Source organism: Camponotus vicinus, unplaced genomic scaffold, assembly GCF_025532165.1.
Source record: "Camponotus vicinus isolate PSW18456_S1 unplaced genomic scaffold, iyCamVici1.0 SCAF_7, whole genome shotgun sequence".
Classification (NCBI taxonomy): Eukaryota; Metazoa; Arthropoda; class Insecta; order Hymenoptera; family Formicidae; genus Camponotus; species Camponotus vicinus.
In genome coordinates, this window is record NW_028141979.1 from 3,007,128 (window position 1) to 3,022,373 (window position 15,246).

The following is a 15,246-nucleotide window of genomic DNA, read 5'->3' on the forward strand; positions in this document are numbered from 1 at the left end:
ATTAATGCTTTTAATTATTAAAATTTATATCATTTTCCGTTGAATTTGAACTTTAAATTTTGAAAATAAAGTATACTCACATTGACATTCTCGAATGTTAAATTGATAATATTATTAACTTTGGTAAAACTCAAGTCTTCGGATCATTAAATCTGGTTCCCAGATTTTGCTTTATTTGCTTCTCGAGAAGTAAAATATTGTAAATATAGTACCGGTTTTTTTTGAATGTTTACTATTCACGAGATAGTAAGAGGGATCTATCATATCTTGCTCCAACACCTTAAAGGAGATAAAATAAAGGTAAAGTAAGAGTTTCGTTATTATATTAAAGCTATCAAATTTTTTATGTGATATTTCTGTTAACGATAAATATATCGTTAACAGAATATATATATATTTCGTCGCTTATAAATAATTGTGTTGAAGCAAAAAAAAATGTTCACGATTAAGAAAATAAATTTTTTCTTACTATTATCCTTACCTATTTATGTATTGAGACAACTTATGATCGACAGTTCATCGCGTAATACATTGATGTTTTTTTCAGATTAGAGAAAAATATATTGATAAAGATATCGACTGATCAGACTTACACATCTATTTAATGCTATCTTTTATACATGCTGAAGAAAATATAGTGATCTCTTTATATTTTCCTCTTGAATTAAACAAGTGTACAATAATAATATATTAATAGCAAAATCTTGTTTAACATAGCATCATTTTCTATCACAAGGGAGGATTTTCCATCTTCATTAATTGCACACATATATGCATGATAAGCTTGCTAATCTTTCAATTACTTTGTTTTTTTATGAAATTGTACATATAGAATTAATGGTATCAACTTTGCAAAATTTATGCTTTCTAAAATACTGATTATATCAACTTTTAATTGTTTCTATACATTATCACAAAGATAACTTATGTGATTTTACATGTGATAAACTAGATCAGTAAATGCATAAATACATGCATATATGTATAATATTACTTCGTCTAATTTAAAGATCCTCTTTTGCATTCATAGAAAGATTTTGTCACATAAAATTTTAATACTTTTGAATGTAGAGGATAGATACACAAATATAACATATCGTTTCTAAAATTTATAAAAATCACATTTTATTTCTGAAAATTAAAAAAATCATATTATTAAATTATATTTTATATTATTAAATCTATATTTATTACTAAAATTATTTTATTAATAATAAAATTTTCAGCAAGAAAATATGTCAAGATCACTAATACAAATGAAATAAAATACAGAATGAAGATTGATGCGTATCGAATATGCAACTTACATATTTGAGATATATCGGTTAATCATCGAAAGAACTAATATTTTCGTCATTATGGGTAGTGTCCAAGCGCTCATCAACAAACGCACCGAGCTCCCCGCTAGTTTAGAAGATCCGCCATGTGTTCCCTGCTTCGAGAAGATAGACAGGAAACCCGGGAATCCCAGCAGCTTCGAGGATCTTCACGCGAAAACTAAGGAGCTCTATCCACAGAATTTCGAAGGCGCCTACTTGCTGCTAAAGAAGACCCTAAGTAAACACTTCAACGTGACATATAGGATGACCTTGAGTTCCGTGACGCCATATGGTCTCAAGTTCGGTGTGAATTACGTCGGCACCAAGAGGGTGGGATTCTCGGAGAAATATCCGGTCATCTCGGGCGAGATCACACCTAGTGGCAATCTGAGCGCCAGTTTCGTGCACACGCTTGGCTGTAGATATAGATTCAAACTCGCGACGCAGATCGTCGACAAAAGGTACAAGGCTTTCAGTTCTGGCCTAGAGTACCGCTCGGATGACTGCACGATAGCGATGACTCTGGCGAATCCGGATCTCGCCAGGTTGCATGGCACGTTGGTTCTGCATTATCTACAGGCTATCACACCGCGGATCACCCTGGGCACAGAAATCGCCTATCTACGCGGCTCCCTGATACCGGGTGGTCAGCAGACGGTGATGTGCGCCGCATTTCGGCATAGCACCGGCCCAACCACGTTATCCGCCACGTTAGGCGAGGCGGGCATTCATGTCTGTTACCACCGAAAGGCGAGCGAACAGTTGCAGCTCGGCGTAGAGATTGAGACCAACACGCGTATTCACGAGTCTATCGGCACGATAGTATATCGTGTCGACATTCCGTACGCTGACTTCGTCTGTCGAGGATTCGTCAATTCGGAGACCAGCCTGGGCGCCGTATTCGAAAAGAAATTATACCCAATTCCCGAGGCCTCGTTGATCATAAGCGGCTTCTTAAATCACAAGAAGCAACAGTTTCGCGTCGGGATTGGTCTGAATGTCGGCTAACGCGATGTTGTTCATAACTATAATCGGGATTACAATACTTTATACAAATTCTGAACACATCCTCACAGAAATATTGCCTTTTTACAAGTTTTTATTACTGATATTCAGATAGAGAAAAAACAAGCCGAAATAGAAAGTTCCTATTAATTTATGTGTTAATATCTCGTATTTAATCTGAAAAAATCTAAATATTTTCAAGAGATTATTTGGATATTTGGATAAACATATTGTAAACTTTATATGTTAAAATGCGATTATCCCTTTTGATACGAATTTTACATGATAAAAGAATATTTATACATGATAATTATTAAATATTTATATTGTTAGATAGTTTGGAATGCAAGTTTTTTTGTCATCATACCAAACGCAAATATGTAATTAATTCGATTTCACTCATATATTAATATTGTATATACTAGAATTTTATAAACAATAACGCAAATTTTTATACTTAATAAACGCTTTGATGACTTAATTAACATCGAGAAAATAAATCAATTGTTTTAATCATCTCCGTTAGCTATTCGTTCGTCTAAATTATCTTGCCCCGAATGCAAAGCTGTAGATTTCAATTTATCGAAATTCGCTTCAAACTTTTCACTTAGAAGTCCATTTTCATCAGCATATTCTAAAATATCACAGATCAATGGTGATTCAACCCCTAGAACGTATTCACATGTTTTTGGTTCTAATAAGAATAATGATACACTAGATTGGCTTGCAGTATGGTTCTCTACACATTTCAATTTTACCTAAAATAGAAACAATGAAGAAAGCATAAAATTATATGATATTATAAGATATATTTTTAGTTTAACTTAGAAAACTAAAAATATCTTTTATGTTTACAACAATTATACATACTTCAGTTTGCCTAGAAGTTCCAGTTTTATCGCAGCTACTACCATCGCTATAAAAGTGTGAGAGATGTTTTCTTAACTCTAGCGGTTTGGGTTTCTTGCTCGGATTCGCAGCGATCCAATCTAAATGCTTTTGTTTGTTAAATCTACCGAGATTTACAATCGTTTTTGTACCATCTCTTTCCGTATGATATTGCATAACAGAACGGCCATAACAGAATTCATATTTCCACCAGCCATTACCCTATTAATATATTAATATTATTAAAAATATATTTAATAAAAACGAAATATTTAAAAAAAAGAAATAATGCTTATGAATACTTGCCCCATGCAAGCAATTCTTTCCATTGAGAAAACTCTGAACAGGACTAACTTCAGCAGGACTAACATTCTGATCAGTTATCGCATTGATAGAGTCATCAGCATTGTTTTGCTTATCCACAGTATCCATCGGATGTATCTCAACCCTTACTCTAGGTTCACTATCCTGTAATCAATTTGTTAGTTTTCAATATGATTCTATATGAAAAGAAAAGTTCCACAGCTAATATTTATAAAGCTTTTAAATTTCTTTTATTTAATTAAAAAAAATAATTTTGTGTACACACATACACACACACACACACAACACACACACAGACATAATTATCTAGTATATAATAAATCACTCCAAATATATACATATACATAACACATATATATATACATATATATATATATATATATATATATATATATATATATATAATGTAATGTAAGAATAAGAAATTATACCCTACATAACAATGCGATAACTTTCCAAATGGCAACAAATATAAATTTAACTTGGTGAAGTAACAATGGATAAAATGTCAAAGTATGTAGATAAAGAAGGGACAGAATGAAAATCATTTGCAAAAGTTAATGATACTACATGATCAACAAGCATTAATCGCCCTTCCAAATATATACAAAATATTCTGACCTGGCCCTCCTTATCTACATGGAAGATTGCATATACTTTCTGCAGCTTGTCATCCTGTGCAACAAATAATTAAACAGTAAATAAACAGCAAATAAACTAGAAAGAGAAAAAAAAGAAATTTAGTATTTAAAATTAAAAAGAAATACTCTATTGCATAGAATTCTATTATATTTCTTAAAGATTTGATTATTGAAGCCTTAATTAAAATAAGATGTATTAGTTATCTACAGATATAGTAAAAGCAGTTTTTTATATTATTCTATTAAGTTTATTCAAAAGATGATGGTTGAAATATTTTTTAGTATGCAATACAAATCTGCTATTAATATCCAAGTATTTTTACAAAATATTTTTTTAGACTAAAATTAACAAAAATTGAACATATAACAAAAAAAAATCAAATAATATTTAAAGATACAAAATAAGCAGAAATAAAAGAGTCACAAGTGTTAAATATTCATGCAGGTTTACCCTTTGTTGATGTCGTGTTTTTACGCTTTCATATTCCATTAACATAAGCGATTTTGGTTTCTTTGGTGTTTTATTACCAACAGGCTGACATGTGATTTCATTTTCTCCAGTAGCTTGCGGCTTATAATCTGGATGATTGCACAGTACCGGTGAAAGTACTATCGCTTCATATTCACAAGTCATTGTTTCCTTAAGTGAATACACATCATGTTTACCATGTTTATAACAGACATATAATATCCTGATGATTCTTGGCTTGTTATTCAAATCGCACATTGTACCATCGATCATTTCAATTTCAACATATGGCATATTAATACCATCAATCTTTTTGGTTGGTATATTTAATTTCCTATTAGGATCATTTGCTTGCTCATTATAATAAGTTAAAAGTTTCAACTTTTGTGCTTTGTCCAAAGTGCCGAGGTAATACTCTTGCATCTTAATTTTTTTTCCTTCCCTGTCTTCATGATATTGCCGTACATATCTACCATGGCATAATTCGTAAGTCCAATATGACTCGAGCTATTTAACAAAATTAGATTTAGACAGATAATTATACAATGTACAACACATTTTAAGTTTAATAAAAATGGCATGATAGAAGGAAGAAAACGTAAGAAATTATATAAGAACATATACCCTATAGGAGCAACTATTTTGAGCAAATATTGGTTGCAAAAGTTGCATCGGATTTGGTCCATTATATGATTCACTGTACTCGTGCTCCTGTTCTGTTGCATCTGGAATTATGCACTTATATCGTTCATTATTAGCCGTAGTTATAAAATATGGCTCTCCATTCGAATGTGGTTTCTGTAAAAAAAAATAAGGAAATACATGTAACACATATATATGTCAGACAAACATAAGTACGTTTGAATTATACTTACTAATAACTCTGTCTCGCTCTTTCCGGGCCAATTTATTTTAAATATAATTGTATCATCGAAGTGTCGAAAATCGTGTCCATAAACAACAGAGATTAAAACACACAGTACATTATAAATACTCCTATAATTGCCCCACATCTTTTTTCACTATTCTATCATGTTTCGTCTTCCTTCATGTGTCAATTACGTTTGATTGACAATTATGTTTCGCATAAATACGATGACGGGTAAACGGTACGAATAGAAGCGTAAAGTAAAAAAAAACAGCTGTTATATTCTCGATATTACCTTGGCAGATATTTAATATCGGGTATACGAGTGAACAGATTGGCTGTTAAACAGGGAATTTCTAATTTTACTTGGAGAATGCTGAAGTTTTCGAATACGCAACCAACGGGCATATATGAGATAGACCAATGATGGAGATTTTATATGTATAAAAAAAATATATATATATATACTATGTCACTTGTTTGGGTTCCTGCTACGATCAGCTGTGATCCGAGTAATGTCAAATAATGAATTTATATACTTTAACGATTTTGTTTGGACTGAATTTTTATCGCTAACTTTGTAGCTCGAGAAAATGTATATACGCTTCGATACGATATTTTTTTTACCCGTATAATTTAGTCGAAGAACAGGTGAAATTGGGTCAAACGTTCCAGCTATTATGAGAAATGTATCGCTAATTTATTCGTTACTTGTATAATTTGGCAACTTCGTATACACAAGCAAGACGTGTCACACCGATATTAATTATAATAATTCGCCAGCCAATCGTCCATCGTTACGTGTTATTATTATCCGGAAGAGAGCGAGAGCTCGAGCGAGCATCGTTCGAATCAACCTTACCTAACCTCGAGAATACGGACATTTTTTTTTAGACGTGACAGAACTTGGCGCTTTCACCGCGAGATGTCGCTGCGAAGCCGATTCAGAATCGAATATCAAATCGCCACTCTTGTGGATTTTCGGTTTTTCGGTCATTAATTCGTGACGAGAGACGAGACTCGGCTTGACGCAAGGTATCCTGCAGCGATCGGTTTTCACGTCTGTTAATTTTCACGGCTAGCACTGCAAAAGTGCACAGAAACATCGTGATTTTTATCCGTCGACCCGAGTAAAACATGTCGGACACACGACGACGTCGAAAATCCAATCAATCGTGCGGCTCCGACGATCTCTCGGACTCTTACGAGGAGCTGAACGCGACAAAGGAGACCCAGGTAATTATTCGCCGAGAACTTTCTTCCTCCGGGAAAAATCTCATCTCGCTGCGAAGAATCCCTTGAAGAAGAGCACACGCGTTTCTCGCGTATCGAACAGCGTTTTTCACGCAATTCGAATTTTATCGTTCCATGCGAAACGAGAGAGACGAGAGCTTATCGCGCGAATCCCTAATCGAGAGCAGGTCCCGAAATTAAGCCTCGTGAGTTGCGATCGGCAATATTGTAAATTTTATTATCGGAATTTTTGTTGTGTCAGAGATACTTTTACAAAAGCTCGTTCCTTCGTTGATTTATCGACCGATGATTTTAAGAATTATCCTTTTCTATCGGACACGCATTATGTCGCGGTCTTGTAATGTATTAGTTGATACGTGTTAAATTTTTAAATCTACTTGAAAGTCTTGAAAATTTTTGTTTATCAACTCTTTATCAATGTATCAATGTATCATTAGCAAAACAAGTATTTCTTGCTTCTTGTTGAATGTAGTTTAATCGAGTGTTATCTTTGCTTTGTAGCATACATGTTATACTTCTTGACTATATTTTGCATATAATTTATATTAATCATCATGTATTAAAAGTACAATTAAAAGGAATAATAATTGTTTTCATTATTGTTGTATAAGAAACTTTCTAAATATAATTAGAAAGTTATAATGAATTCTAAATATAATTAGAAAATTGTATGCAAATTTGAGATTTCTTTATAACAAGCTCTTTGATACTATAAAGTTTGTTTTTTAGCTAGTTTTCCACAACCAAACTTTTGTTTTAATAATATTTATCTTTAAACTTAGTTACTAGAATGTTTATCATTGCGTACTAAAATCAGGATAGAAGAATCTTGCAGTCAAATTTTTAATTTTCAAAATTTTAATTTGCCAAAAAGTTATTATTGCCCAGATAGATTGTGTAGGCTAGTTATAAAAACATAAACATTTTTTAATATTTTAATACACATCAATTTTTGTAAAACAACATACTTGAAATGGTAGCAGATGATATTTTATCATTTTACTTTTAATTAGCTGTTCAGTAAGTCTAAAAGAATGCTTTTTCTGCTTTTTTTTGGATCACGGTACTGAGCAAATAAAAGACTAAAAATAAATATATTCTATTAGTAAGATTAATCAACATATTGACAAGAATATTTATTATATAAAAGCACATACACAAACAAGAAAATATATTAAATTTGTGATATTTATGATTAATAATAAATGATAAAAGTTTAATATTAAATATGATAAAAGTCAATTCAATGCAATCTATTAATTATCTTTGTAAAATTATTATTAAGATTTTTATGAAACTCCTATTTTTGAAACTTTTTGATGTTGAATATTTTAATTAAAATTAATTTAATTTTTACAAAACTTTTGTAACAATTAATTCGAACTATTATTTTATATTTGAATACTGATATTGACTAATGTACTGACTATTATTACATTGACTTTTCTACAGAGTAGTGAACAGACTGATGGACATCAAGATTCAGAATGTGATATTTATGAAAGTGATTCGGATGCCGAATCGCAGGAAGGTGGTGAACAACGTGAAAGCGGGGATGGTCAAGAAGAAGAGAAACCGCAAAAGAAATTGGACGACGACGAGGACAGACGTAATCCACAATATATTCCAAAACGAGGAACGTTTTACGAGCACGATGATCGTACAACTGATGAAGTAACCGATAATAATGCAGAAACACAAACGAATACAAAAGAAGTTAAGGATAAGAAAGTATGGAAAGATAAGGAAGATAGGTGGGACCACGATCGATATAATGATGAAGAACAAGCTCCAAAAAGACCCGAAGAATTGATAGCAACATATGGTTATGATATTAGAAATGAAGAAGGGCCACCTAGAGCTAGAAGGAGAAGAAGATATGGGTGAGTTTATTAAGCCCGTTGCACAATGCTAAGCAACAGGCAATAAGAACAGAAATAGTATCTATTCTCTGCTCTTATTGGCGAATATTTTCTATTCCGCGTATTTATTGGTGAATAGTTTCTATTCCCTATTTCTATTGCCTGTTGCCTAGCATTGTGCAAGGGGCTTTAGTATTGTTATATCCCTGAACTCAGTGTGTCAGATCAAGGTGTTAAATCAAACTTAATCCCTAACCTGTCAAAAGTTGTTTAAAAGTGAACTGTCAAACCGTTCGGACGATAGCTCCGACTATTCGTGCATTTTAATTATGTGTCTTCTAATTGTTGTAATGTGTTGTGTTGTGTATTATTAAAGTTCTTGTTACTTTTTAATAAAGTGTTTTTACTTTGCAAGTGTCGAATAGTTGCGTCACGTGCTTCAATATAAATATTGATTATGATCCGCAACAATATATATTATATCTTTCTACATATATTAATAGTAATTTTATTATGTTATAAATTACTAACTATATATATTTTTAGTCGTGGGCCTAATAAATACACAAGAAATTGGGAAGATGAAGATGCTTATGGAAAAACTACTACTCCTGGTAGAGGAAACAACAGACGCTTCCATAAAAATAGTGAAGATTTTCCTGCTCTTGGTAATAATAAAGTAAGTATAACGAAATATATATGATGTTACTTATTATAAAATTCATTACATTATAAGTCTACTAAATATTATCTTTCTTTTTTTTTTAAATTAATACAGAATGCCTCGAGTAAAGTAGAGGAGCCTGTAATATCGTCAGCTTGGTATAGTAGCAAGAACAAAACACAGAATAAAACGCAAAATTTTCCACCACTTCAATCTCAGCAGGATAACACAAAAACTAAGTCTACTACTGTCTCTAATACATCCATGTATGTATATATGTGTGTATGTGTATATATATTGTAGTTTTTCTATATTATATTTACAAAGCAAATATTTTATTAATGAAATTTTGTATTAAAAATTGTTACAGAAATGAAAGTAAGACACCAGATGAAACTACCAATTCATCTTGGAAAAAAGATGGCAAACATACAGTTCAAAATCAAAATACGAATGGAAATGCAGGATCTGGTGGTGATGCAGAAAAATTAACTAATACCAAAACATCACCAAGGGAGAATAGCAAGAGGAATCCTCAAGAGTCTGTAAGCTTGACCGCGAGTAGGACGCGTGGAAGAGGTTTCAAGCCCAATGCTAATAACAACATGGTCACTAACAGAATAGTTGAGAATAAATCAAAGGGACGTGGCCCTGGTTCGGTTACAATCGAGAATAGACGGAATAATACCGCGCAGCATAATGATGAGCACCAGCTTGCTCATGATATGAAACAAGTCAATATTAATGATGGTCAATATCACCAGCCTGTACGACATAACAGTAAGTTTAACGTTTTTAAAAGAGGATTAAGAAATGTAAAAAGCATATTTGTTGAGTAGTTTTTATGATTAGCAGAATAATGAATAAATATTTTAAGCTAAAAAAACCTAACTTTATAAAATTAATAATTTTTTATCAATTAATTAAAAATATGTGGTGTTACTAATATTTTTTAAATTATATATCTTATAAATTAATTATTAATTATATATATTCCTAATTATATATTCTTCTTTGGTATGTTTCTTTTAATATCTTATTCTAAAAATATTTAACAATTAAAGTGTATTAAAAAATTGCTTTTTTTCTACCCTCAACAAAAATATATTAATATTTTTAGATAAATTTTCAACTAAAAATTATAGTGTTATCTTTAGGTTAATTTTTATCTTTATCTCTTCTAATTTGTGTAGAAGGCTTTTTTGCATCCTCCAATCAACATAGATCAAATACAGTACCACCTAGAATGCAACAGCAACAATCGTCGCATCAACAACAAACAATACAACAGCAACAAGATAGTTCTGGAAGCAGACCTAAACGATATTCCAGTCTTCGTCAACGACCTACTATTTCAGAAACTTCCGCGCAACAGAATTATCCATCTCAACATGCTCAACATGGGTATTTTCCACCTCAAGGTAATAATACATACTGATATATCTTAACGATACATACTGATATATCTTTTTAATTTACACTTAGATTTATTAAATCGATTCATATTTTATATATTATATATATATTTTTTCTTTTTCTTATTTTATATATATTTAATACAAGCATATATTTAATTAATAAACACATTATGAACATACCTCTTTTGCATACCTAGCTGGAAATTCAAGAGCTGTTTTAGAATCTCAAGGTAAGAGAAAAAAGTACATGTACAAAAGTTATTCTATTATTTCCAAATAAATATTTTCATCTCTCTAAAACTTTTAATATTACTTTTTTTTAAATATAAATTATAAAATCAACTTAAAAACTTCAATTTATGAGAAAAGGATACATAAATGGAAATTATAATTAACTCATATTTACAATTTTTTAATATTGGTAATAGCATGTACACACAAAATTTTCAGATAATTTTTTGATATATAGAATTCTCATTATGTACGAATTGTTTGATTAATTAAAGATATCATTTTATTCATTGTATAAAATGTTTCATCTAATTCAGCTAATTTTTCAATGTTTTCAGGTTACACGCAAGGTCATTTTGAACAATCTTCTCCAGTTACTCCAGCCACAGCACCCATGGCAGGGCAACCTGTTATTTCTTTACCTCCTGGTGGACAACCTGCTAGTTATGCGCCGCCGGCATTTTTAGTGCCACCACCACAATTCATACCTCCTCAAACGGCGCCTCCTAGTATAATTAATTATGTTCCTGGTCCAAACGGACCGACATTTTCACCAAACTTTCAAGGTTATCAGGGATATAATCCTTCAGTGCAGGTGAGAACAATACATTTATTTAAACATAAGAAATAAACAATTTGCAAAAAAAAAGGGAACATAATGCACTTTGTATGCTTATAGCCTCAAGGACCACCGCCACCACAAGAATTGTTCCAACCACAAGGGTGTACTTATTACAGTCCTGCGCAGCAACAGCAACAAGCGGCTCTTATGCGGCGACCGAAAGCGGCAATACCCATTCTTCCACCGCCTGATAATCAACAAAGTGGCAGAGGAAGAGGTAGAAGCACTCAGCAGTATCAGAATAATCAATCGAGTAATACACAACAGATCGAACAACAAGAAGTCAAGAGTGGTAACGCAGTGGAAAGTGATGACAAACCAATGCCAGGACAATTCGACAGTGCACAAATCGAGCAGTCATACACACCGGATCAAGAGTCCCAAAAGAATCAAGTTTCGGACATGGTCAGAACAGTGAATGATGCGGACGAAAAGATAGAAATAAATACCAACGTCGATAATCATATTATTGTTGACGCACTTGTTCAAAAGGATAATTTAGAAGATAGCGTCAGTGTTCAAGAACTGTTGGAAACAACTTCTAATGAAAAAAATACGATTGTAGACAGTCCAACGACATTGACTGTCGTTGAGACTGAACGCGAATTAGGTAATATTGAATCTACGATTCCTGAGAGTACTATTGTGGAAAAAGCTGCAGCCTAAAAAGAGGTAATAATTATTATTTGCGCTTTGCACACAGCGATCGTGTTCCTTCGACTTGTCGCAAGTTGGATAGGTTGATGTCGTTTTGCAAACTATTCACAATGCGATTAGGGAACGTTGCTTCTTATTAACTTATGGATACAATAATCCGTATTTGTATTAATAATATCCAGATAGCAGCCTCATAATGCTAACGTTATTGCTTGGTATATAAAATAATAATGATCTTTTCATATACAAAGTCTATCTATATGCCTGGCCATTATTTAGCGAAAGACATTATCATGTAATATACTCGGCAGCTGCGTGGGCCATGTGACTGTGACATGATATATATATATATATATATATATATATATATATATATAAATAACTGATATAATTCTATACATATACATATATATACTTTTTCAATGTTATGACTACCTACAGTGCAAAAATGTTTGTAGTTATAATATTAATGAAATACATTTCATTGAACAACATGTAAATTGTGCATCTCTTTGTACATGTGAAAAAATAATATTTTGTACGCAATCAGGGGATAATACCAATATTTAATTTAACAGATATATCTGTTCTTTTCGCCTCTGTCTTCTTTACATGTTTCTGCACTATTTTTTTCTCCCTTTTTTTCTTTTTTTGAGGAACGAAAAGCTGAAGAAATATTTATTTTAAATGTGCAAAGAAAACAGTGTGTGTGTTGAAAAGAGTAGATGTACTTATTTTTTTTTCTTCATATTATAACGATTCTTTCTATGTAATATTTTATTTACATACATTTTGAGTTTTACAAATTGGCTATTGTCACAAATAATATATAAATTTTCTTTTTTATGATATTTAAGCTAAGAATCTAATGTCTGAAAATATTGAATATAATAGAGAGCTTAAGCTTAATCAATGAAATAAAATGATGAAGAAATAAATAATTAAACTTTTACACATTTTAAAAGCAGTGAAAGTGCACTAAGAAAGATGATATAATTGATTTATTTTCTTTTTAATTTACAATTATACTTAGGAAAAAGTTGTACAAAATCTTAAGAAACAAAATTCTATAAATAATTTCTATAAATATAAAATTTTCAATAAGAAATTTATATATAATAAAAAATGGTACTTTTTTTGCGCAGTAAACTGTAAATGAAGATGAATCACTAAAAATTCACTCTATATTGTACAGTTTATAAAATAAAATTATTAAAATACTATATATATGAAAAACTTTATAATAACTTTAAAATAGGATTACATACACTTTATTAAACTTTGTAGATATATTCTGATATATCCAAATGTATCATAGAAAATAAATATTACATGTAACACACAAAACGGAACATTGAATGCTTTAAACTATATTGAATAGATAGAATATAACACTTTATACTTACATTATAATATAGTTTGTTTGTTTAAATTTTATTATACGTTCAAATCTGCACTTTCCAGTTGTGACGCATATTGTCGTTTACATTTATATCTACAGTATAATAAAGTAGAATGTTTAAAGCAGTGAATTCAACGATACTGCAGATTCATGTAATTGTCTATTTACATATCAATTCAATATATGTAATTTTAATTCAGCAAAATTATATTAAAGAAAGCCATTTTTGAACGAGAGATGTACTTAACTATATAACTAGTACATAGGAACAATTTGATTTCATTTAAGAATACTAGGCTATTAATTTTAGGGAACCATACTTTATCGTTGTACAAAGTATCCCAAAACCACCAAATGTTCTTTTAATCATAGTGTTATTTTTTTGACAGATTTAGAGATTCTTTTTTTAAAATAAATGAGACAAAAAGAATCGCTGAATTTATTTTTTTCTAATTTTTAATATTAAAAATGTTCATTTTTTTCTCCATTGAAATTTGTATCGATTTTAAATCATCCAAGATTTATATTGAAAAGGACATGGTGTATTCTGGGATACGAAATGCAGAAACAGAAATGAGATTTATTCCTGTTTCTCACTCTGCGGTATATTGATTATAACATTAAGAGGTATTACCTCGGTACTTTGTTGAACATTATTATTATTGGACATCGTATGTGATCTTGTGTATGTTCGAGATTTCTGTTTAAGAGGATCCGAGTTGCCCTTGACGTATCTACGTTTATGGACGAAGGTTCTATTGTTGTGGGAGCATCGAAAATTACGTTTGAACTCCTTGCGAAATTTTCCTGCAACAAACGTATACACACATTGTGTAATCTTTATATATCCAACGTTATACGAAACGAGTATTTATTGCTATACGTAGCATAAAGTGCAATAAAAGACTCGAAATATAATAATTATATGAAGCTTGTATATTCAAAAGCAAGACTAGAATAAGTCTGTAATTTTCCACTTTAAATATTGATTCATATTTAATGCTAAATAAGTATCCTGAGTTTTTTCTAACATAGAAAACTACACAAGTAATAGAAAATACAAAATTATAAGATAAAACATGTAAAAAAGGAAAACGAGGAAGAGTTTGAGATTCTCACAGATAACATAGATTTTTTCAGACTTGTATATATTGTTTAAGGTTCCGATGTTTTGTTAAAGATATAATTTAATTGATTCCATCAGAAAAATTAAAACAGATAGAAGAAGGGATAGAAAAATTCAAAGAGCTTTTAAAGCTAACTCCTAACTTCGAAGACTAGACTATTTAACTTTGCATTGTTTGCGAAATATTTCGTCGAATGTTCGAAGTATCTTATGCAATTTATATTCTAATAAAATTGATAAGTACTGGGAAATAAGCAAATTTCGAGTTTTCGATATTATTAAAATTTGAATTTCGCTCCTACGTTAAATGGCTAACTGCGATTGGTTCGCTCTCGAAGCTGGCTGTGATTGGTCCATCGTTCAGATACTTCGAGAATCGTTCTCGAAGATTTCAAATCACACAGCTATGGAAGCTAAGCGTCGTCAAAGTGTTGCAAATTCGCGTTCGAATTGCCCCGTATTTTTTCGCAATCGTTGCTATTTAAAGTGAATTTCG

At 31.1% G+C, this 15,246-nt stretch overlaps 4 protein-coding genes across 13 annotated transcripts in view; 2 read left to right on the top strand and 2 right to left on the bottom strand.

Moving 5' to 3' along the window:
- Positions 1–1,247: 1,247 nt before the first annotated feature.
- On the top strand, positions 1,248–3,059 carry LOC145974080 (mitochondrial import receptor subunit TOM40 homolog 1). Its single transcript, XM_083103842.1, has one exon. The coding sequence runs from the start codon at positions 1,284–1,286 to the stop codon at positions 2,325–2,327; it is 1,044 nt and encodes a 347-aa protein (XP_082959968.1). The 5' UTR covers positions 1,248–1,283; the 3' UTR covers positions 2,328–3,059.
- LOC145974075 (endoplasmic reticulum lectin 1) lies at positions 2,401–6,309 on the bottom strand. Of its 4 annotated transcripts, none has more exons than XM_083103825.1 (8): positions 6,142–6,309; positions 5,522–5,691; positions 5,271–5,444; positions 4,629–5,153; positions 4,158–4,211; positions 3,519–3,680; positions 3,195–3,434; positions 2,401–3,082 (listed from the first exon to the last, which is right to left on the bottom strand). In XM_083103825.1, exons 2-8 carry the CDS (start codon positions 5,657–5,659, stop codon positions 2,834–2,836), a joined length of 1,542 nt encoding a protein of 513 aa, XP_082959951.1. In that variant the 5' UTR covers positions 5,660–5,691; positions 6,142–6,309; the 3' UTR covers positions 2,401–2,833. The 4 variants fall into 4 exon arrangements, with proteins under 4 accessions (XP_082959951.1, XP_082959952.1, XP_082959950.1 ...); XM_083103826.1 differs by having other exon boundaries at positions 5,983–6,309; XM_083103824.1 differs by having other exon boundaries at positions 5,810–6,309.
- A 154-nt stretch (positions 6,310–6,463) lies between these two features.
- Btz (CASC3 exon junction complex subunit) lies at positions 6,464–14,548 on the top strand. Of its 2 annotated transcripts, XM_083103813.1 has the most exons (9): positions 6,464–6,750; positions 8,221–8,651; positions 9,177–9,309; positions 9,409–9,560; positions 9,665–10,074; positions 10,488–10,715; positions 10,910–10,942; positions 11,282–11,538; positions 11,623–14,548. In XM_083103813.1, the coding sequence occupies exons 1-9, from the start codon at positions 6,652–6,654 to the stop codon at positions 12,229–12,231; spliced, it is 2,352 nt and encodes a 783-aa protein (XP_082959939.1). In that variant the 5' UTR covers positions 6,464–6,651; the 3' UTR covers positions 12,232–14,548. The 2 variants fall into 2 exon arrangements, with proteins under 2 accessions (XP_082959939.1, XP_082959940.1); XM_083103814.1 differs by lacking the exon at positions 10,910–10,942 and having other exon boundaries at positions 6,465–6,750.
- The window catches only part of LOC145974076 (orexin receptor type 2), a 35,678-nt gene continuing 34,003 nt past the window's right edge, over positions 13,572–15,246 (bottom strand). For 4 of the 6 annotated variants that reach the window (XM_083103830.1, XM_083103829.1, XM_083103831.1 and 1 more), the window contains one exon: positions 13,572–14,431. In XM_083103830.1, coding sequence (XP_082959956.1) covers positions 14,205–14,431 — 227 coding nt within the window. In that variant the 3' untranslated portion in view covers positions 13,572–14,204. The remainder of the gene's footprint in view (positions 14,432–15,246) is intronic. The other 2 variants (XM_083103833.1, XR_014439621.1) reach the window with 2 other exon arrangements.